Genomic DNA, 22118 nt, shown 5'->3' with positions numbered 1-22118 from the left:
AGACATTATTAAAGAGTCTTACGTATAGAGCCATTTCTAATTGGTAAAAGTTCACAGATGAACACTTCTTGCAAGTACTCAGTTTTAAGAAATATTTCTTCCAGTAAGAAGGCCCTTATTTCAGTGTGAGATATAATCCAGGGAACAAATCTCTTCAGGAAAGCGTCATCTTTATGTTCCCAAAAGGAATCTCAGTGGAATCTACAATTTAAACCTTATTCCTCCTTATTTTAATATAAGGCAAAAATCAAGGTTAAAAAGAATTAAGAGTACAATGATAAACAGTCCAAGCTAGTACGCTTGGAGTAATACTTCTGTATGTGAGGCAATAAATATCAAGAGCCAATCAGCTATTCTGAGTCTTAAAAAAAAAAAAAAAATTAAAAGAACAGTGCAGAAAATTATCTGTGCTGTTTTTATCATCTTGATTAAAGGATATAAACATGGGTAATTTAAAATTAATCTGTGGAAGAATGTGCTGTCATTTCAATTCAAGGAAAAAGAATCATCCTTTAGCTGTCCCAACTCAGCAAAGGTACCACCAGGGAAGTTTGGCCTCCAAAACGGGACGGGTGCAGTAAACCAATTTTCAGCCACAAAATGTGATTTGCAAAATTGGTTTGAAGTAGTGCTGGCTGGATACCACCTCTGCTGGGGAGTGAAATTAAAACTGTCATCCATCCACATGAAGTCCCCAACAGCTTGGAGGCCTCTGGTGTGTGCTGGTTCATAACCACAGCTGCCTTCCCTACCGACACAAAGACAGCCTTTGGGGACTCTGCCCTTCAGCTCGTTTACTAGAATTCTCAAACCCATAATGGAAAGGCACCTCCAGGTCACAAGGGAGACCGCGAATCTGAGGAGGAAGGCAAGAGAGGCCAGGAAAAGCTGACTAAGCCACAGTGGCTTTTTTCCCCCCTTCTATGGGTCACTCATTTTTCTGATTCCTTGCCTTTGACATTTTTCTCTGCCTCCACAGCTCCCTAACCCCCCATGCTGACCACCGTTTTCCCCCCCAAAATGTCGGTTCTGAACAATTAGATATAAGAAATAACAACTCTTGTTTCTGTTTCGAAAAGAGAATTCAGGGCCCTTAAAAGTAAACAACTGGGATGCTGGAATGCTAGAAGAGAAATATATTTTCTTACAGTTTCAAAAGTCTGATTTTTCGGTGGAAATATTTACATTTTTACATTTCACTGATCTATTTAGTTGTTCATTATGTTACTTGTACTCGTACAATGGATAAACTTTATTATAACATAGCTCATTATAATCAATTTTAAAAAACAAATATTTACCAAGCACCTACTATCTAGCTGGGTACTGCAGACGGTACAGAAAACTTTAAGACACAGTCCTTACCTTCAAAATTCTCATACTTTCTAGTTGGTAAATGAACTAAAAGTGTGTGTGTGTGTGTGTGTGTGTGTGTGTGTGTGTGTGTGTGTGTTTTAAAGATAACTTCACAGGCTATGTCAATGCAGGAGTCCATGTAGATTTGGACTTACTACAGAGTTAAATCGCATAATTGTTATATAACGGTAGAATCTGGACGGTAACGAGGTCAGCTTGAAAGGTGGACTTTGGGCCACTCTGTTTGACATCACAATGTCAGTACTGTTTTCCTTACTCTACTTTTAGCATCCATTCTTATGATTCTGGTCTATATTATTCAACCTATCTTGTAAAGGTATGTGCTTTATGTTTTAGAGTAGACACATCTGCTTATATACTTTGTCAATAACTTAACTGCAGCTTTCCATACAGGTGCCACAGTAATTGTAAGGGTTATAGATGACGTGCCTGTCCTAACTTCTTAAGTGTCACAAATGCATGCAAGAGGATGTCTTGCTTTTTTTGGTGGGAGAAGGGGATCTTGTTATTTGAATGCACATGGTTATAGAGTTGACAAGGGGTTTAAAACACTTGCTTTGAACGACAGGGTACTAATGAAACTCTACCTAACACAGTGTTATTTGGCATTTATCTACAATCAATTGACATAGTTTATTTGATCTAATGCATTGAGAACACTTGTCAAGGTAAGGTGAGGAAAGGGAGAGGAACAGAGTCTATAGGAAACTGACTCCTGGGGTGGCTTTTGGGGCTCATCAGTGGAAGAGCAGTTGCTCCAGGGTTAATGGTGCAGGGCTCTTGTGAGTATCCCTGCTGAGAAGCGGGCTAGAAGTTGCTAAAGAGTGGATGGCCATCCATGCAGAGAACAATCCAGTGACGTGGCCCCTGCATTTGTACCACCAAAGCCAAAGGGTTAGGTATCCGCCTGCAGCCGGAGCTGCTTCCCATCAGCATTATTCTAACCAATGTTCAGAAATAAATGTCAAAGAAGAGCCCACAAAATAAAGAATATCTTTCTTTGGAAAGCAATGGATGGTTCTGAACCAATCCACAAGGTAGGCCAAATACCCAGAAAGTTACCCAGGTGCCTTTAAAAACCAACTGTATTAAACCATATGCCAAGAATAGGGAGACTTGAGACACTGTTAACATATGAAAGGATCCTATTAAAAGAAATATTTATTTCCATAGTGTTTTTTATCTCAGGGAAACAAAAAACTTTGCAGACATTATTTATCTTTAAGCTATCCTTGTGAAATATTTAAATATATGTTATCTGCTTTACTTTTATTCTTTGTTCTCCTTTAGGCTTTTTTTGGTTTTGTTTTTTGTAATTTGGCCCAGATGGGATTTAAATATAAAATCCACGTACATTTGCTTTCTCCTTAAAAAATTCACCTATCACCCACTGTGCGTCAAATCCTCTGAATTAGCACCTATTTACAATCCTTTCCCATTTCCCTACCACATTTTAAGCCTAAAAATCAGAAAAAGTATTTTCTTCAAACATTCACTTTCTTTTTTGGCTTCGATGGACAATTTTTCTGTTGGTTGGTTTTTGAAACAGCAAACAGGATACTCAAAAATGTATCCTTATGTGGAACATGCCTCGCTCTTGCTAGAGCCAAAGAATAGTTAAAGAGGTAGTCAGTGGCTTTTCCCCCTCTCTCTTAAGGTTGCTTTCGAGATGGGCCACAGACAAAGACAGATGAAGCCACAGGCTCTATTTTTAAGTCTGTAAATGCTGTCTTTGGGATGGCATCTCTTCTGTTGACTCCTCATTGGCTTCTGTCCCCTTAGAGCTCCTACAGGTCCCAGCACCTCTCTACTTTCTGGCTCCCTCTCCTTCTCAACACAGAAAAGAATAAGACATTAACGTATATGTTTTAGCCCAGGAATTCCCATTTTTAAGCTCATTAATGTAACTCTGAGGGGAAAGACTTTGTCTCCTGTAAAGTTTCAGGCAACATGTTAAAATGATGTGACATTTCCCCCAGTTAGAGCATGAAGTCAACGAGTCTTTACTGATTCTGGCATTTGCTAGAAAATGGGGGTATTTACAACCAGGAATGACTAGAAGGGCTCTCAAAGAAGAACAGAGTTCACAAGTGAGCACTGTTGGTATAGATATTTTTGGAATTATTCTAGAGGAGCAATTATCTACCGTAGCTGGAGTGTGTGAATAACAATGTAAAACAAGGCTCACGTGGAACGGTGACTGGGGTAGTTCTTGGCCATCTCCCTGGGAAACCTCTCCCTGGGAAACACAGTACAACTGGCACCAGAATGACACCTTGACTGGCAAAAAAACACTGAGTGACATGTTTTGTCCTGTTTGTTGCCCTCCTTTGCTAAGTTCTCTTTAGGCAATCTGTGAACTTGCCACCCTTTTAATTTTGTGCTTTTCACATTCCTAAAGAATAAGGTTCTCATCATGAGGTTGCCAAAAGAGTTACTGGTTTAGTAAACTCTGATGTCAGTTTTCTTTCTAAAAACAACTTTTGCTGCACATAGTATAACACTGTAACTCTGGTTTCTGAAACAATGAGTGTTTTATCTTTAAGGACATTTTTGCTATTCTGTGGTGAAGTTGTCAACACCTTTTAATATATAAGAATTTCTCCTCCCCCCCAGTATATAATTTCTTCCACATTTTCAGATACTTACATCATCTAAGCCAATTTGTTGGCACGTTTCACCCCATACCATAGAGAGAAACCACACTATAGATTTTAAGTGCTGACAGAGAAAGAACTGTTAATTTGCCTAGTCTGCAACCTGTGCAGTTTTCGACTTCTTACACAGAATATAAATTTCCTGATATTCATATTAATGCTTTATTAACTATTGATGTGCTGGGTTAAAAAAGAGGCGGCTTTTCTAAAGATGATTATTTCCTATTTGTTACTTTCCCAGCACTTGAATACTGCTAGTGGTGAGCAATGATATAGCCTCAGTGTGGAGACATCTGCAACTTAGAAATCCCTTCCTCTGGCAGAAAAACCAAAGAAAGCAAAACAGTGCTCAGGGATTCTGTTTTAAACCTGAGGAGTTTTGCAGTTTTGTGCATCTCAGTTTCCTTTTAGTACGTGCTTTTCAAATCTCATTACGCGATTCATGGGGATGACTTCTGGTTCCCTATGTGACATCTCATCATCCTTCTAGGAACTGGAACTGTCACAACACTGCCTTTCCATGAAAACTTGCACCCCATCCTTCATCATCTACCAAGGACAATGGCACCTCCATCCACACAGTTGTCCAAGGCCTGGACTCCCGAGTTATGTTTGTCACCACCCTTTCCTTCAATGACCACATCTAATCAGCCATCAAGTCCCATCAATTCACCTCCTTAAAAGCACATGCTTTATACCACTGATGAACATAGATGCAAAAATCCTCAACAAAATACTAGCAAACAGAATCCAACAGCACATTAAAAGGATCATACAGCATGATCAAGTGGGGTTTATCCCAGGAATGCAAGGATTCTTCAATATACGCAAATCAATCAATGTGATACACCATATTAACAAACTGAAGAATAAAAACCATATGATCATCTCAATAGATGCAGAAAAAGCTTTCGACAAAATTCAACACCAATTTATGATAAAAACCCTCCAGAAAGTAGGCATAGAGGGAACTTACCTCAACATAATAAAGGCCATATATGACAAACCCACAGCCAATGTTGTCCTCAATGGTGAAAAACTGAAGTTATTTCCACTAAGATCAGGAACAAGACAAGGTGGCCCACTCTCACCACTATTATTCAACATTGTTTTGGAAGTTTTAGCCACAGCAATCATAGAAGAAAAAGAAATAAAAGGAATCCAAATCAGAAAAGAAGAAGTAAAGCTGTCACTGTTTGCAGATGACATGATACTATACCTAGAGAATCCTAAAGATGCTACCAGAAAACTACTAGAGCTAATCAATGAATTTGGTAAAGTAGCAGGATACAAAATTAATGCACAGAAATCTCTTGCATTCCTATACACTAAGGATGAAAAATCTGAAAGAGAAATTAAGGAAACACTCCCATTTACCATTGCAACAAAAAGAATAAAATACCTAGGAATAAACCCATCTAAGGAGACAAAAGACCTGAATGCAGAAAACTATAAGACACTGATGAAAGAAATTAAAGATGATACAAACAGATGGAGAGATATACCATGTTCTTGGATTGGAAGAATCAACATTATGAAAGTGACTCTACTACCCAAAGCAATCTACAGATTCAGTGCAATCCCTATCAAACTACCACTGGCATTTTTCACAGAACTAGAACAAAAAATTCCACAATTTGTATGGAAACACAAAGGACCCCAAATAGCCAAAGCAATCTTGAGAAAGAAAAGTGGAGCTGGAGGAATCAGGCTCCTGGACTTCAGACTATACTACAAAGCTACAGTAGTCAAGACAGTATGGTACTGGCACAAAAACAGAAATATAGATCAATGGAACAGGATAGAAAGCCCAGAGATAAACCCACTCACATATGGTCACCTTATCTTTGATAAAGGGTCAAGACTATACAATGGAGAAAAGACAGCCTCTTCAATAAGTGGTGCTGGGAAAACTGGACAGCTCCATGTAAAACAATGAAATTAGAACACTTCTTAACACCATACACAAAAATAAACTCAAAATGGATTGAAGACCTAAATGTAAGGCCAGACACTATCAAACTCTTAGAGGAAAACATAGGCAGAACACTCTATGACATAAATCACAGCAAGATCCTTTTTGACCCACCTCCTAGAGAAATGGAAATAAAAACAAAAATAAACAAATGGGACCTAATGAAACTTAAAAGCTTTTACACAGCAAAGGAAACCATAAACAAGACGAAAGGACAACCCTCAGAATGGGAGAAAACATTTGCAAATGAAGCAACTGACAAAGGATTAATCTCCAAAATTTACAAGCAGCTCATGCAGCTCAATATCAAAAAAACAAACAACCCAATCCAAAAATGGGCAGAAGACCTAAACAGACATTTCTCCAAAGAAGATATACAGATTGCCAACAAACACATGAAAGAATGCTCAACATCACTAATCATTAGAGAAATGCAAAGCAAAACTACAATGAGGTATCACCTCACACCAGTCAGAATGGCCATCATCAAAAAATCTACAAACAATAAATGCTGGAGAGGGTGTGGAGAAAAGGGAACCCTCTTGCACTGTTGGTGGGAATGTAAATTGATACAGCCACTATGGAGAACAGCATGGAGGTTCCTTAAAAAACTAAAAATAACACTACCATACGACACAGCAATCCCACTACTGGGCATATACCCTGAGAAAACCATAATTCAAAAAGAGTCATGTACCACAATGTTCACTGCAGCTCTATTTACAATAGCCAGGACATGGAAGCAACCTAAGTGTCCATCATCGGATGAATGGATAAAGAAGATGTGGCACATATATATATAATGGAATATTACTCAGCCATAAAAAGAAACGAAATTGAGTTATTTGTAGTGAGGTGGATGGACCTAGAGTCTGTCATACAGAGTGAAGTAAGTCAGAAAGAGAAAAACAAATACCGTATGCTAACACATATATATGGAATCTAAGAAAAAAAAAGGTTATGAAGAACCTAGGGGCAGGACAGGAATAAAGATGCAGACCTACTAGAGAATGGACTTGAGGACATGGGGAGGGGGAAGGGTAAGCTGGGACAAAGTTAGAGAGGGCATGGACATATATACACTGCTAAATGTAAAACCGATAGCTAGTGGGAAGCAACCACATAGCACAGGGAGATCAGCTCGGTGCTTTATGACCACCTAAAAGAGGTGGGATAGGGAGGGTGGGAGGGAAGGAGACGCAAGAGGGAAGAATGTGGGGATATATGTGTATGTATAGCGGATTCACTTTGTTATAAAGCAGAAACTAACACACCACTGTAAAGCAATTATACTCCAATAAAGATGTTAAAAAAAAAAAAAAAAGCACATGCCTTTCTTCTCTTCCTGGCATTCCCCACTGTTACAGCCTCACTTCAGGCCCTCAGCATTTCTTACAAGGATTATATCAACAGCTTCCCTTTGTCTTTCCTTATTTTAGTCTTGTCTCTCCAATTTACTCTCCTCGAAATTATCAAGGAGCTTTCTCTACAATGCAAATCTGATTAAACCGTTCCTTTGTTTAAAAGCCTTCAATGGGGTTTCCCTGGTGGCGCAGTGGTTGAGAATCTGCCTGCTAATGCAGGGGACACGGGTTCGAGCCCTGGTCTGGGAGGATCCCACATGCCGCGGAGCAACTAGGCCCGTGAGCCACAACTACTGAGCCTGTGCGTCTGGAGCCTGTGCTCCGCAACAAGGGAGGCCGCGATAGTGAGAGGCCCGCGCACCGCGATGAAGAGTGGCCCCCACTCGCCGCAACTAGAGGAAGCCCTCGCACAGAAACGAAGACCCAACACAGCCAAAAAAATAAATAAATAAATAATAATTAAAGGTGCTAATAATTAAAAAAAAAATAAAAGCCTTCAATGGCCTGAGGGCTTCTGGGTAGACTCAAACTTCTTCACCTGTTGTACAAGGTGCTTCATCACTGCATATCTTGCCACTTCCTTACTTCAAATTCAATGTATGCAAATAAAATTCTAGCACTTAATATACTCTATTGCAGTCTCTATTTATTGGTCTCTTTTCCACTCCCTACCCAAGCCACCAGAGACTAGACAGTAAAGCCCTGGAGACAAGGACTCTGTTTCACTGAAGAGCATTTCCTCACGCCTAGCTCAGTGCCAGCTACACAGCACTGTCCAACTAAAAGCTTACTGGATGAGTGAATGAACGGACCAATCAATGAAGTGTCAACTCTTTCTACCATCACGATCTCTTCCAAATGTAGAACACTAGATTAAGTATCCCTCAACGACTCAACTTCTCCAATTTCCTATGCTCATCTCAGCTGTCACGTTAACACAAATCATACATTGACTTTCTTCACTGGATTCTGTCTTGTCTCCATCTTTTCTTTGCTCAGCTTCAGCCAGATTCCCTACAACTTTCCTCCTACATATAAAGTACACTAAATCGAACTCTAATCTTCTTAAAGAGTTAATGTGCCTCCCTAAATGACTAATTTACTACTAGAGAGTGACTTAGGCACTTGGGAGAATCTGGCTCATTATTTAATAGCCAATAAGGCCAGCTGTTTCATTTCAAGAAATTAATGGTCTTTAAAACCTTTCCATATTGTACCAACTGCTCTTGTCGATGGAGAGCCAAGTGACTTTTATTAGTAAGGTTGATAAAATCCAAACCCTGTTAGTCCTGATCTAGCTTTCTTCATAATGCCAATAGAGTCTTCTGGGACATCTGGTTATTTCTGCTTTACTCTCCCTGTTGATTCTTTGAGAGATTTTCTTTGCCGGATTTTCTTTGGTTGCTCCCTCAGAGACCACAAAAGGTGGTCCGACAGCTGCACTCCCTGGCCTGATGGCTTGACCCCCGGCCTTCTTGACTTCTTCAGGAATGCCTTTCAGCATTAAGCCTAATTTGGCCGAGACAGTGAGCAGCTTGTTACTTTCAGGTTAGCTCATTCCATCTTTAGCCACCTGAAATTACTCATATGTAAAAAAAAAATTCACATTCAGAGGATGTTTTATGTAACCATCTTTCTCTTATTAACATCCTACCATTATGCAAGAAGGTCAAGGAAAGGCTACATTAGGCCACAAATCCATATTATGAGACAAAGATTCAGCAGCCCTTAAATTTTTAGTCCTTGATCAGTATTTTATTTGAGGACATTTGGCTTTTAAGAATGAATAAAATGCATTTGCCATCTACCAGCAGCTAATGCCTCTATTCTTTTTAAGTGTAAACTGTTGCCAGTGGCACATGAACAATTATATCACAATATCCTACCTACATTAAATGGATTATTTATCTAAATTATATACAGCAGGGGTTGCTATAGTTTAATGTTAATATTTTACTTTCTTTGGGTTTCCTGAGGTTTTATACAGCTATCATTTATAGCGGGATCGCCATAGTACTTTTTGTTCCAAAGAAAATTGCTGTCTGCTCATTCCCATGAGTGGCTTCCTCTCCCTTTCTACTTTCTGGGGCTGAGAACAGAATGTTATTTTTCAAAAGCTGGGAAGAGAGTAGAATGTGTAAATCCTTTTTAGGTAGCACTGATGAGCACACAAATGTGGCCCTTGGAAACTTAAGCAGGTCCTGTATTTCATGTTGCTGGTGGGTGTGATGGGAGGAGGGGAATGGGGACACACAGTCAAGAGTTCAATGCCATTCAACCTGCTTTCTGGGATTTATATGCTGGGAAGGTTTTGTTCTTTCTAAAAGCAGACAAAAAGGCAGGGTCCAAAACAGAGATATATGCACACATTATACGATGTGAGGTTGAAAGGTAGACCAAAATAAGTCTTTTTTTGCTTTGTTTTGTTTTTGCTAAAACTATTATATTCACTCTGATACTAAGGACACTTTTCAACACAGTAAGCTAGTATTTGGGTATTTTTTTCTCATAAATTTTACAAATGAAATATTCTCTCTGAAGGCATTATCTATCATTTCACTGAAAGAAAAATGCTAGCCACATGGGAACCATAATGTGAAGATTTTTTTTTAATGACCCTTTTAAGATGAGTTTAAATTCCTCTAGTTTAGTGGGTCCTAAACTTACTGAGTCACAGAACTCTCCCATTCACCCCTTCCCTCAGAAATACATACAGAATTTTATTCATAAAAAGCTTGACATGTAATCTTAGGGAGTCTGAAGGTCCCCTGAAGCCCATTAGTGGACAGTTTTGATATGCCAGACCAGGACGCCAGATTAAGAACCCCTCCTCTCACAGTTCCTCTGGGGTTAGCCAAATTGACACATATACTATCTCAATACAAGTCTCCTCCTACTAAAACTGCATCTTTTTCTCATAGAAATTAGAAGAGCAACTTCCAGTAATATCAATACTGCCTTTGAGGAGCACGCATAGAGTTCTTATCAAGCAGATCTGAGGACCACAGGAATGCATGTTCCAAGAGGTTCCTATACCTTGCTCACACTGCAGAGGGTCATGGCAGCTGGCAGAGGGTCAAGGAGAGGAGCGCATATTTTACAAGAGGAAGTGCACCTTAAGAAAGAAGCCCATTTGGGTGACCCCAACTCCTCCCAGGACACTGAAGACCTGGTGTTGTACCATGTTCCAAGGGTCCTGGTCAGAATGCTTCAGGACACACGTGGATCTTGATACAGGGCCTAACTGCAGTGAGAGCAGGATATAAAATGACTGTTAATGTGTGTCAATAAACTGCACAGGTATCTTCCACCGTGTTTGTACAAAGCCATTTAGCATGGGTGCCTAGACTGCCATGTACTTTTTATGATTATAACAACATCATAGTTGAAATTGCTTGAAACTACATTATGAAAGTACATTATTGCTTAAGATGACACATGTTCAAAACTTTCCTGCAGTAGAATACATGAAAAAATGGATCATAAACAACTAGAAGAAAATATGGGCAAATATTTATCTGATCTGACGATGGGAGACAACTTTTTAAATATATCAATAAAAGCAAAGAATAAATCATAAACCAAAAGACTGAAGATTTCACTTATAAAATTATAAATTCCTATTTACTGTACATGTAATTTAAATTAAAATAAAGTTAACATATGACAAAGTGTTAATGTCCTTAATATATGAAGAGTTCTAGTAAATCAAGCAGAAAAAGACAAACCTAGGCAGAAATGATAGCAAACAGATAAGCTACCACAGACTAAAAAAAATCCATGCAAATTTCAACAAATATATGAGAAAAATTCAACTTCCCTAAGAGTAAAGGAATCACAAGTTAAAACAGCTTGTGATCATAATTATTACTTTTTAATCTATTAAATTGACACAGTTTAAAAAATATTTTGTATTCCATGTTGGTGAGGGTGTATGTTGATACAACCTTTTCAGAGATCAGTCTGGAAGTATATATCAAGAACTTTAAAAATACTCACTCTTTGACCTAGTAATTTACATGTTAGGAATTTATCCTGAAGCCTGCTTGACTTATGACATATACCTTTTGTTCTCAGGATGATGAGCTTAAGCGTGTTAATTGAACTGGATGTGGTTGATCACTTTTGTAGGCTTCACGACACAACACTGGTATCTTAACATAAAGTCTAAGGCTAAGTAAGGTGAGACTGTGGAGCCTACAGGTGCAACATGACCAGAGATATATGATTAGTCCCTGCATTTGGCCAAGGTCCTGTTATTCTTAATTGGAGCAAAGGTGGCGTGTTGAAATCCACGCAGAACTTGACCTGGTGTGTGTTTACAGCCATGAGCACAAGTAAAGTCACTGCAGACACTCCAAGTCCCATTTCATTAATGGGCATGCTTGATTTAGGCACCTTGCTACCAAATTTCCATTTTCCTGAGGCTTTCCATAATCCTGGGGGTATTCCCAGAGGTGCTGCTCTATTTTAGTGATGTTCTGAGCATGGGCTCGAAAGAAAATGAACTTGTCAAAGACTTTACGTCATTTTGATGAATTGCATATCTGAGTGAAGAGAAACCAGAAATACATTCTTCTGGGATTATGCTCTTGGGCTGCCCTGTCAATGCTATCGTTATTCACTGTGTTCCATACGAGACGTGACCAATTCGCGGAACACTTCCTCCAAAAATAAAATGAAGGCATCCAGGCAGTCTGGGGCTACTTAATAATTACATGTTTTTCTCTTATGAAAGGCAACCAGGACTGATCCACTTGGACTCTGGGGCTGGACGCGGGTTGGAGCAGTGCTGCCCTGCCCTGCCCAGAGCTCCTCAGCACTGAGGACCCATTTCAGGACTTACTCCAAGGACTTGTGCTTAGAGGCTTGAGGCGTCCTCCTCTTACCAGTGCCCTGGACCTGCAGAGGAGTTTTCTCCTTCAGCAGCAACCCTCAGCCAATGACACATAGGACTTGAACGATAAAGACTGCAGCATCCTGGCTCCTCGTGCGGGACAAGGTGTGAGCGCATTTCGTGCTATTTCCAGAGGGCCCGGCATAGCTGATCCCTGCCCGCTGCCCGCTGCCCGCAGCAGTACCCTGCTTATTGATGCGCTCGGTACCAGCTTTCTTCCCTTCGCTTCCTCTCTCCCCTTCCAGGACTTCCCAGGGTTGCTTCCCAAATAAAATCACTTGCTCCAAAATCTTTGTCTCTGGGTCTGCTTTTGGGGGCAAACCCAGCATAAGACTCCAGAATGAGTGCATTTTTTACTTTTGAGTTTGTACTAGAAAATTATGAGAACTTCTACTGTTCCTTGTTAACACTGTCACTGCTACTGCAACAATAGTATGAAGAACTCCCTCTATCTTTTTTTTTCGGATCCACCAATTCTTTACATTTTGCCCCATTTACTTTGTCATTTATTCTCTTTTCTTCCATTAGGTTCCCTTCCCCTCTATCTCCCCTTTTTCTCTCCACAGGTATGCATACACATATATACACATTATTACACACATATACATATTATTATTTCCTGAACCATTTGAGAGTGAATTGGAGACTTGTGCCTTTTTACCCGTAAATGTTTCAGTCATATTTCTGAAGAACAAGGATATTCTATTTTATAAGCACAGCACGGTTATCAAAACGATTTCCACTGTTCCTTCTTCCCTTCATGATTATGCTTTATGGGGTCAGAGCTACGCTTAGTCACAGAATGCCAGATGGCATTAAGTCACCATTTCTTCCTACTTGAGAAAAATATCATTTCCAGAATGAAATTACACAGACAGTGATAGATAAGCCTCTGCTGTCTACAGAAGCAGTAAAGACAAGTCACAACCATGGATTGGAGCCCAGGCCCGTGCAATCTGTACTGTCCCCCTGCCTCTGTTTGCACTTTCTGAGTTTGAGACTCTGGTTCATTACATCATCACCGCTGATATACCCTGGGGTCCTCTGTTCAGTGTAGATGGATACACATTAGTCTAACATCCTGGATGAGCCACTGTAGTTCCCATCCATGTTGAGCCATCTCTACTTTACATTTCAGGCTCTCCTTCTGGAAGCCTGAAAGGCACCTCAAATCCAGCACCTCCCAATTCATACTCATGATCGTCCCCCCCCAACCTAGACCTCTCCCAGCATTTCCTCTCTGGGGGAAGGGTACCCTCACCCACGCCATTGTGTGTGGATTCACTCATGACACCTGGCTTTACTTCCCCTCCACACCTCCACGTGTAACCAACGCATCACCAGGCACCCACCATCTTCTCCCATCTCCACTAGCATCACTACCACAATCTCTTTCCTAAACTACAGCAATGACCTTTGGCCTGGTTTGCCTTCACTCCAGCCTCCCTTCAATCTACTCTCCACAGATTTGAAATACAAGTCTGACCATATCATTCTCCTGCTAAAACTCATAATGGTTTCTAATTAGTGTTTGAATAAATCTAAACATCCTTAACTTAACCACCCATGGTCTGACTTCTCTTGCTTTTCTCCCGCAGTCTCTGTTCCAGCCTGGTGGGTTTCCTTCAGTCTCTCTGTTCACCATGTTCTCTCCTACCCAAGGCCTCTGCACGTGTTTTTCATCTGTCTGGAATATTTCTTATTTCTCCTCTCTAAACTCCTTCAGATCATAGCTCAAAGCTCACTCCCTCCCTTGATTTGGTCCAATTTCTCATTATATTTTCTTGAATCACTTATCTCTCTTTTTTCATAATGGTCAGAGCTGCAATTTTTTATGCTTTCTTTGTGACTGTACAATTACTATCTCCTCCACTGAATTAAAAGCTCCACGGTACAGGGGCTGTGTCCTACAGCACTTATATCTTCAAGGCCTACAGAGTGTATTGAACTTAGTAGGTAGCCAGTAAATAGTTGCTGAATGAAGGAATAAGGAAGGGTAGGTGACTTTCCTAGCTCATCTGTTTAGGCTAATACAGATGCACAGTTAGCTCTGAACAGTTCAGAACTGATCTGTGTTTTTTTAAAAAATCAGATATGAAAAGAGTCACCAGAAAAAGGACAAATTGAAGAATTCAAATTGTCGACAAGGTAGAAACATAAGTGACTTGTCTATAACCGACCCACAGAAGGCAGTCATCACATTATCTTGGCCACGTTACATGCAGCACATCAGGAAATTACTCATATAAAACATTGGCTAGAAGCTCTGTCTTATACATGGACCTGATTTTGAAGCTGGAAAAAAACTGTAAAAGGGTGTTGCACAGTCCAGACCATGTAGCATAAATTGTCAAAGCACCAACATATCAGTGGAAAGTGACCAAGCATAAACTCCAATCCCGGTTTTGTAGGACTGTTTCCAGGAGAAAAACTTCATCGTGGCAAACTCCTTCTCAAAATAGCTCAGCGGGCTTATTTTCTGTCTTAAACCTCTGCTGCAACAATTTCAACTCTTTCCAGTACCCTGCAAAACCTAGGCTGTCAGACACTCTCATTTCTGGAAATGGGTCTGCATTTGCCTCAGATACATGCAAGCAATTAGTGGGCAGAAACCTCATCTGAGCAGTCACTACCCTGTCTTCATTTTCAAGCAATGGTCAAGTTCAAAGGCTACTAATGATGCCCCAGAACATATTGTTAGTGGCGAGTAGCCACTGAGAATTGCCAGGTTCCTACCTATTTAACACGTGTTTCCATCTTCAGCTGTAAGCGTCAGTTCTGCTGACTGTCAAGTGGTACAGCCTTCTATTGGGATAAGCCCCAATCACTTCAATCGAGGCTTAATTAAAGACTTGGAATATAAGGAAGAACACATACTGAATGCTACTCTTTTTGTACCAACCATTCCCACATTTGTACCACAAATGTTTGCCTTTGCTAGAAATAATGGAGCTGGACCAAGGTGTTTCCCAGCATTCTGACTGAGGTCATGGGGCCTGTGTCACATAAAATCCAGGGCACAGATGGGCTTCCATGGCACCTCCATGGCAATCAACTGCCAAAGCTCTCTTCTTCGGACTTGAAGCATCAGAGTCGATAGAAGCCATCCCTCCATGGTTATCTGGCATTTGCATCTCACCATGTCCCCTGAGGATCTGCTGGGACTCTACTGGGAAAGAAGCAACTATACTGTCCTGGCTATGAACATTGCTGAAGTAGAACCAGCTAGTGTCTCTTTTTAAACACTAGCATGACAAAGAGACAGTCTTTAAAAAAGAGCACGGTTTAAAAGATATTTCAGCTGGAAGGAGGTGGGTGTTTATATATGCTAAAGGGGAACTCTGCGGTTCATGGATGCTGTTTGTAGTCATTTTGAAGCCTATTAGGGGTTGGTTCATGTTCATGTCCCACAGTTATATACTGTGGTGATTTAGGGTGGGGTCAGCACAGTGAGGGCGGCCTTAGTAGAGGATGATCACTGAATGCTTCTCTCCTGCCTGTTTACAGCCAGCCTAGCACAAGACAACTTGATTCATGGAGATCCTATAGGTTTCAGAGGTAGAAAGAGCTGCACTGCCTCCAAAATCTGCTACATATTCTGTGTGCAACTCTGGCCATACCACTTTGCATCTCTGAGCCTCAGTTTCTTCATCCATAAAATAGGTATAATACTATTTATTTCAGGATTGTTACAAGAAATAAATGAACTCAAACATTTAAAGTGCCCACTAGAATTCTTGAAGCATAATGAATACTTAAGAAATATTGGTTCCACCCCATGCCCCGTCACAAGTGTTTCTGTGGAAGGGCAGTGCAGAGTGCAATCTGGGGGCTGGGGACCTGGTCCACACACTTGGGGTTTGTAGCCGTTGTGCACGCACAACCCTAAGCTGAGCTGTTTACATCCTTATTTACGTTCCCAATAGGAACAGAATTATTGTTGTAAGGAAAATGTGGCCATCTTGTTTTTACTTAGGGAAAACTTATCACAGTGATATAAGAATGAAAATGATATGCTTCGAAAGTATTTTTCTTTTTTTCTCATAAATTCCCTACTATTTGTCTCATTGTATTATTTTTTTGTCTCATTGTATTTTATTATGATTTTTTTTTTTACCCCTGAAGGGTTCAACATTTTTCATTTTTTAGAGCCCTAAAAGACAATGAACATGGGTGAATTTTTTATGTGACCTTAGATATCTTCCTTCCCATGAACTCATGTTACTCATGAAAAAAGCTGAGGTATTCCAACCTCTCCCTAACTTGTCCGTGTTAGTGGTGTGGTAAAGCAAAGTAAAAAAGACCTTGGAAACCAGACAGAACTGAGTGTGAATTCTGATTCCATTCTGATTCTGCCACTTCAGGATGGATTTTTTTAATTTAAAAAAATGAGCATCTTAATGACTACTACCCAGTTGGATGGCGAGGATAAAATGAGACCATGCATGTAAAATACACAGCACATGGTAGGCACTCGGTATATTTTATGACACTCCCCTTACTTCCTTTGCCTTAATTGCTCTTAGTTTGATTTTCTTTTCAAATACAATTGGCTAGTTTAGGAATAAACATGACATCTTGGAAACAATTTAGGTGCAGAATTTGGTACATAAAAATGAAAACTAAATGCATGTGTTCATGCATTTGGGAGGCACTTTTTTTTTAAACATCTTTATTGGAGTATAACTGCTTTACAATGGTGTGTTAGTTTCTGCTGTATAACAAAGTGAATCAGCTATACATAAACATATATCCCCATATCACCTCCCTCTTGCATCTCCCTCCCACCCTCCCTATCCCACCCCTCTAGGTGGACACAAATCACAGAGCTGATCTCCCTGTGCTATGTGGCTGCTTCCCACTAGCTATCTATTTTACATTTGGTGGTGTATATATGTCCATGCCACTCTCTCACTTTGTCCCAGCTTACCCTTCCCCTTCCCTGTGTCCTCAAGTCCATTCTCTACATCTGCATCTTTATTCCTGTCCTGCCCCTAGGTTCTTCAGAACCTTTTTTTTTTTTTAAGATTCCATATATATGTGTTACCATACGGTATTTGTTTTTCTCTTTCTGACTTACTTCACTCTGTATGACAGACTCTAGGTCCATCCACCTTACTACAAATAACTCAATTTCGTTTCTTTTTATGGCTGAGTAATATTCTATTGTATATATGTGCCACATCTTCTTTATCCATTCATCTGTTGATGGACACTTAGGTTGCTTCCATGTCCTGGCTATTGTAAATAGAGCTGCAGTGAACATTGTGGTACATGACTCTTTCTGAATTATGGTTTTCTCAGGGTATATGCCCAGTAGTGGGATTGCTGGGTCGTATGGTAGTTCTATTTTTAGCTTTCTAAGGAACCTCCATACTGTTCTCCAAAGTGGCTGTATCAATTTATATTCCCCCCAACAGTGCAGGAGGGTTCCCTTTTCTCCACACCCTCTCCAGCATTTATTGTTTGTGGATTTTTTGATGATGGCCATTCTGACTGGTGTGAGGTGATACCTCATTGTAGTTTTGCTTTGCATTTCTCTAATGATTAGTGATGTTGAGCATTCTTTCATGTGTTTGTTGGCAATCTGTATATCTTCTTTGGAGAAATGTCTATTTAGGTCTTCTGCCCATTTTTGGATTGGGTTGTTTGTTTTTTTGATATTGAGCTACATGAGCTGCTTGTATATTTTGGAGATTAATCCCTTGTCAGTTGCTTCGTTTGCAAATATTTTCTCCCATTCTGAGGGTTGTCTTTTTGTCTTGTTTGTAGTTTCCTTTGCTTTGCAAAAGCTTTTAAGTTTCATTAGGTCCCATTTGTTTATTTTTGTTTTTATTTCCATTTCTCTAGGAGGTGGGTCAAAAAGGATCTTGCTGTGATTTATGTCATAGAGTGTTCTGCCTATGTTTTCCTCTAAGAGTTTGATAGTGTCTGGCCTTACATTTAGGTCTTCAATCCATTTTGAGTTTATTTTTGTGTGTGGTGTTAGGGAGTGTTCTAATTTCATTCTTTTACATGTAGCTGTCCAGTTTTCCCAGCACCACTTATTGAAGAGGCTGTCCATTCTCCCTTGTATATTCTTGGGGAGGCACTCATGTTTTATCCAAGATCCCTGCATGTTTTGGTGATGTCATGTCACTTCAAATAATCATAAAGCACAGGCCTCGCAAACACATACAGGCCAGATATTACAACGAATTAATATACTTGGTTTATTCAGAGTGTCTATGCCTGCAGTAGGTTGACGCCAGGACAAAACCTGTATACAGCAAACCCAAGAACTTGGGCCAAGAGACAGTAGCAAATGGCTGGAGAGATGTAGAAGATGGGGAGGCGGGTGCAGAGGGAGAGCAGTACATCATGCATAACAGCTCGGTGCAGTCAAGAAACTCACCACAGTAATTCCAGTGCGCGGAACTTTTGGAGGCAGATGGTAGAATGACCATACAATAAGCAAACATCAAGAATGACCAAAGAATATGAGAAATTAGAGATAAAGAAACACTCTAAGTAGCTTCCTATGCACAAAATAACCTTCTTTTCTTTCCTTTTCACTGGAGAATTGGGAAATAAATGCTAAAACTTTAAAAAATATGTGCAGGAGGGAAAACACGGATGTCAGCTTACCAATCTTAACATGTTTCAAGTTCAAAGTAATGCCAGATTTAGCACTCTATTTTAAATAGCAAGCACATCTTCTTCTTCCAAAAAGAGTGCTTAACAAATATGTAACAGTTTAGGAATTTCTATGGAAAATGAGGGAAAAGTAAAAATCTATGGAATTTAATACATGTGGTCCATCAAGATTCATTTAAAACATGCAAATAAAAACTACAGTGAGGTACCACCTCACACCAGTCAGAATGGCCATCATTAAAAAGTCTACAAATAACAAATACTGGAGAGGGTGTGGAGAAAAGGGAACCCTCCTACACTGTTGGTGGAAACGTAAGTTGGTGCAGCCACTATGGAAAACAGTGTGGAGGTTCCTTAAAAAACTAAAAATAGAATTACCATATAATCCAGCAATCCCACTCCTGGGCATATTTCCAGACAAAACTCTAATTCAAAAAGATACATGTACTCCTATGTTCATAACAGCACTGTTCACAATAGCCAAGACATGGAAGCAACCTAAATACCCATCGACAGATGAATGGATGAAGAAGATGTCATATGTATATACTATGAAATACTACTCAGCCATAAAAAAGAATGAAATAATGCCAGTTGCAGCAAAATGGATGCAACTAGAGATTGTTATATGAAGTGAAGTAAGTCAGAAAGAAAAAGACAAATACCGTATGATATCACTTATATGTGGAATATAAATGTGCCACAAATGAACCTATTTACAAAACAGAAACAGACTCACAGGCATAGAGAACAGACTTGTGGTTGCCAAGGGGGAGTGGTGGTGGGGGAGGGATGGACTGGGAACTCGGGGTTAGTAGATGCAAACTATTACATATAGAATGGATAAACAACAATGTCCTACTGTATAGCACAGGGAACTATATTCAGTACCCTGGGATAAACCATAATGGAAAAGAATATAAAAAAGAATGTATATATGTATATAACTGAGTTACTTTGCTGTATGGCAGAAATTAACCCAACATCGTAATTCAACCATACTTCAATAAAAAAAAGATTCATTTAAAACAATTCTGGGGACATCAGTACTGTAATGGGTCCAAACTTGTTTTAAATCACTAACATTCTAACTAAACTCATAATGGAGGCCTTCGACTGAATAATTAATATCAAATATTCCAACTGGCATCAAGGATATATTGGCTATGAGGAAATGATATGAAATTTGATTAAAATGGACTTTTATCTGAGGAACTAAGTGACATAAAAATGATATGGCAGTAGCATTAACCCCCTGATCTCAGCTGTTTGGCATCTTAAGGCAGTATTACATGCTAGGGCTTTTTGCATTTTTCAGGAAGTTTGAGTTGACATCTTGAGAGACATCTTAATCTCACAAAGAATTAAATTGCTGCTAATTCATCATTTTGTCCTCTGCATTAAGAGTGAGGTGGTGTTAGAGGGGCCAGTCAAATAGGCAGCTTACTCAACAGGGCAGGGGTAGTAGAGACTAGATTTTCAGGGACAGAGGAGAAAGGATGAGAAATTTGAATCTGGTGGGTTAAAAGAGCTCCATTGATTTTCAAAAGCATTAAACTCTGTCACATGCAGATGTGGGAGATGCGCTAAAGACAAGTTCCTCAGCCCATCTTAGCTTGCCTGCAAAGTCAGAGCAGCAGTCATAGACAGGGATGCTGAGAGGTAGCTTTTCACCGCAAGAAAGGGCTGTTCCAATAAAGTTGTGCCACAAGGAAGGTGTTGGGGAGACCGGTCTTGATTTGTCGGATCTAGATGAAATGCGACAGGGCTCCGTCTAGAGACTTGCCGAGAGAAAGTACTAGCTGTAATGGCCTCAAACCCTGGATGAACATTCGACCAGCTGCCAGGGCTGTGGCGAGCAGTACATATATTTTCATGAAGCATCTTATTTGACAAACTGGCCTTGTGGCAGAGAGAAGTACTCGATTAGGCAGTGTGGAGACTCTGTCAACTTCTACAGATCCACATGGCCAAACCGCCACCCACACCGGACACACGCTCACACATATATACACCTGCTGACTGCTCAAGTTTTCACTGAACTCATTGAATCACGACCTCCGTTAGCTTCAGCAACGACCTAGACTGTGCCATTGGTGGAGATCTCTGCAGAACTCGAATGTCACTGCCATCTGCTTAGCAAGGGCTAGAACACAAGGCAAGGTTGGCAAAGGAAAATTCAATAGCTGCGAGCAGAGCAGAAGCTAACTGGAGATGAGAACGAGAAATCAGAGAGGGGGAGTGTCCTTAAGCAGTGAGGTAAATGACTCTGCGGGTAATGTAACCTAGTGGGTGCTGTGCGTGTTGCGGGCTTCAAAGTTAGCCGTGCACTTGTGACTGGAGTCTTCCTGGGGCTGGGCAATGGCATAGGCAGAAGAGAAACACGAAACCCACAAAGTGAACTAACTGAAACATTAAAGCGGAAGTATGCTCTTACAGCGTGTTCTTCTGATCTGGACACGGTCCTACCCAGCACCAAAACACTGGGAACACACTTAGAAAGCGAGTTTATTTTGGGTTCCTAGGAAGCAAGCATAAGCTGTTAGCTCCTTCTAGAGTTGCTCTTTCTACCCAAAATCAGTTCTAGTATGCTGCTTCTCATTACACAGCCAACCTCTAGCTGCTTGAGCTGTTCAGAGAGATGTTTCTTCCCTGTCAAGTAACTCATGGAATACGGGTGAGAGCGCCATCAGGACTAAAAGCCAAATCTGGCCTGAGCAGGTCTTTGTCCCGCATCAGTCTCGGGAAAGCGAGTCTCTCTCCTCGGGAGTGCTAATGCAGATTTCCCCCAGAAAATTTATCGCCATCCTTTTTCTTCTGGGTAGATATTAATCGTAATCTCAAAGAACCAAAGTACCAATTTGCAGATACTGCTTTTTCAACTCTCAGGAGTGTTCTAACAAAACAGGATTCCCTTCTTGGTAGGCAAAGTCTATTGCTTAATGTTCATCTAGCAATTACGCATTAAACCGTACATATTTCAAGGGAAGGACCCCAGGGAATGGGAAAAGAATTGATTTTATGACAGCATGGCAGAAACAGTTGAAAGGCATTACCAAGCCTGTCTGTTAGTAATGTTCTGTGTTGTATACAAAGATGAATAAAATACGGTCCCTGTCCTCGAAGGCACTTACACTTTAGTGAGAATAATAAACAGGTGAGCAAATAAGACGAGGGCATGGGATAATCGCAGAATGTGGATGTGACTCTGA

At 40.3% G+C, this 22118-nt stretch overlaps 1 protein-coding gene and 1 long non-coding RNA gene across 4 annotated transcripts in view; one reads left to right on the top strand and one right to left on the bottom strand.

Annotated features, from left to right (window-relative positions):
- LOC309631132 overlaps positions 1-7860 on the top strand; it is a 372959-nt gene extending 365099 nt beyond the window's left edge. The window contains exon 2 of the long non-coding RNA XR_014246083.1: positions 7537-7860. This is a non-coding gene — a long non-coding RNA (uncharacterized lncRNA). The remainder of the gene's footprint in view (positions 1-7536) is intronic.
- PARD3B (par-3 family cell polarity regulator beta) overlaps positions 1-22118 on the bottom strand; it is a 1037301-nt gene that overhangs the window by 45734 nt on the left and 969449 nt on the right. Inside the window, exon 23 of one of the 3 annotated variants that reach the window (XM_082397040.1) lies at positions 5011-5127. The exons of the other annotated variants lie outside the window; for them this stretch is intronic. Within the exon in view, the coding sequence (XP_082253166.1) occupies positions 5011-5127 (117 nt within the window). The remainder of the gene's footprint in view (positions 1-5010; positions 5128-22118) is intronic. 3 annotated transcript variants of the gene reach the window in all.

This window comes from Balaenoptera borealis, assembly GCF_965194805.1.
Source record: "Balaenoptera borealis genome assembly, chromosome: 6".
Classification (NCBI taxonomy): Eukaryota; Metazoa; Chordata; class Mammalia; order Artiodactyla; family Balaenopteridae; genus Balaenoptera; species Balaenoptera borealis.
This window is presented reverse-complemented; position numbering and strand designations above follow the sequence as displayed.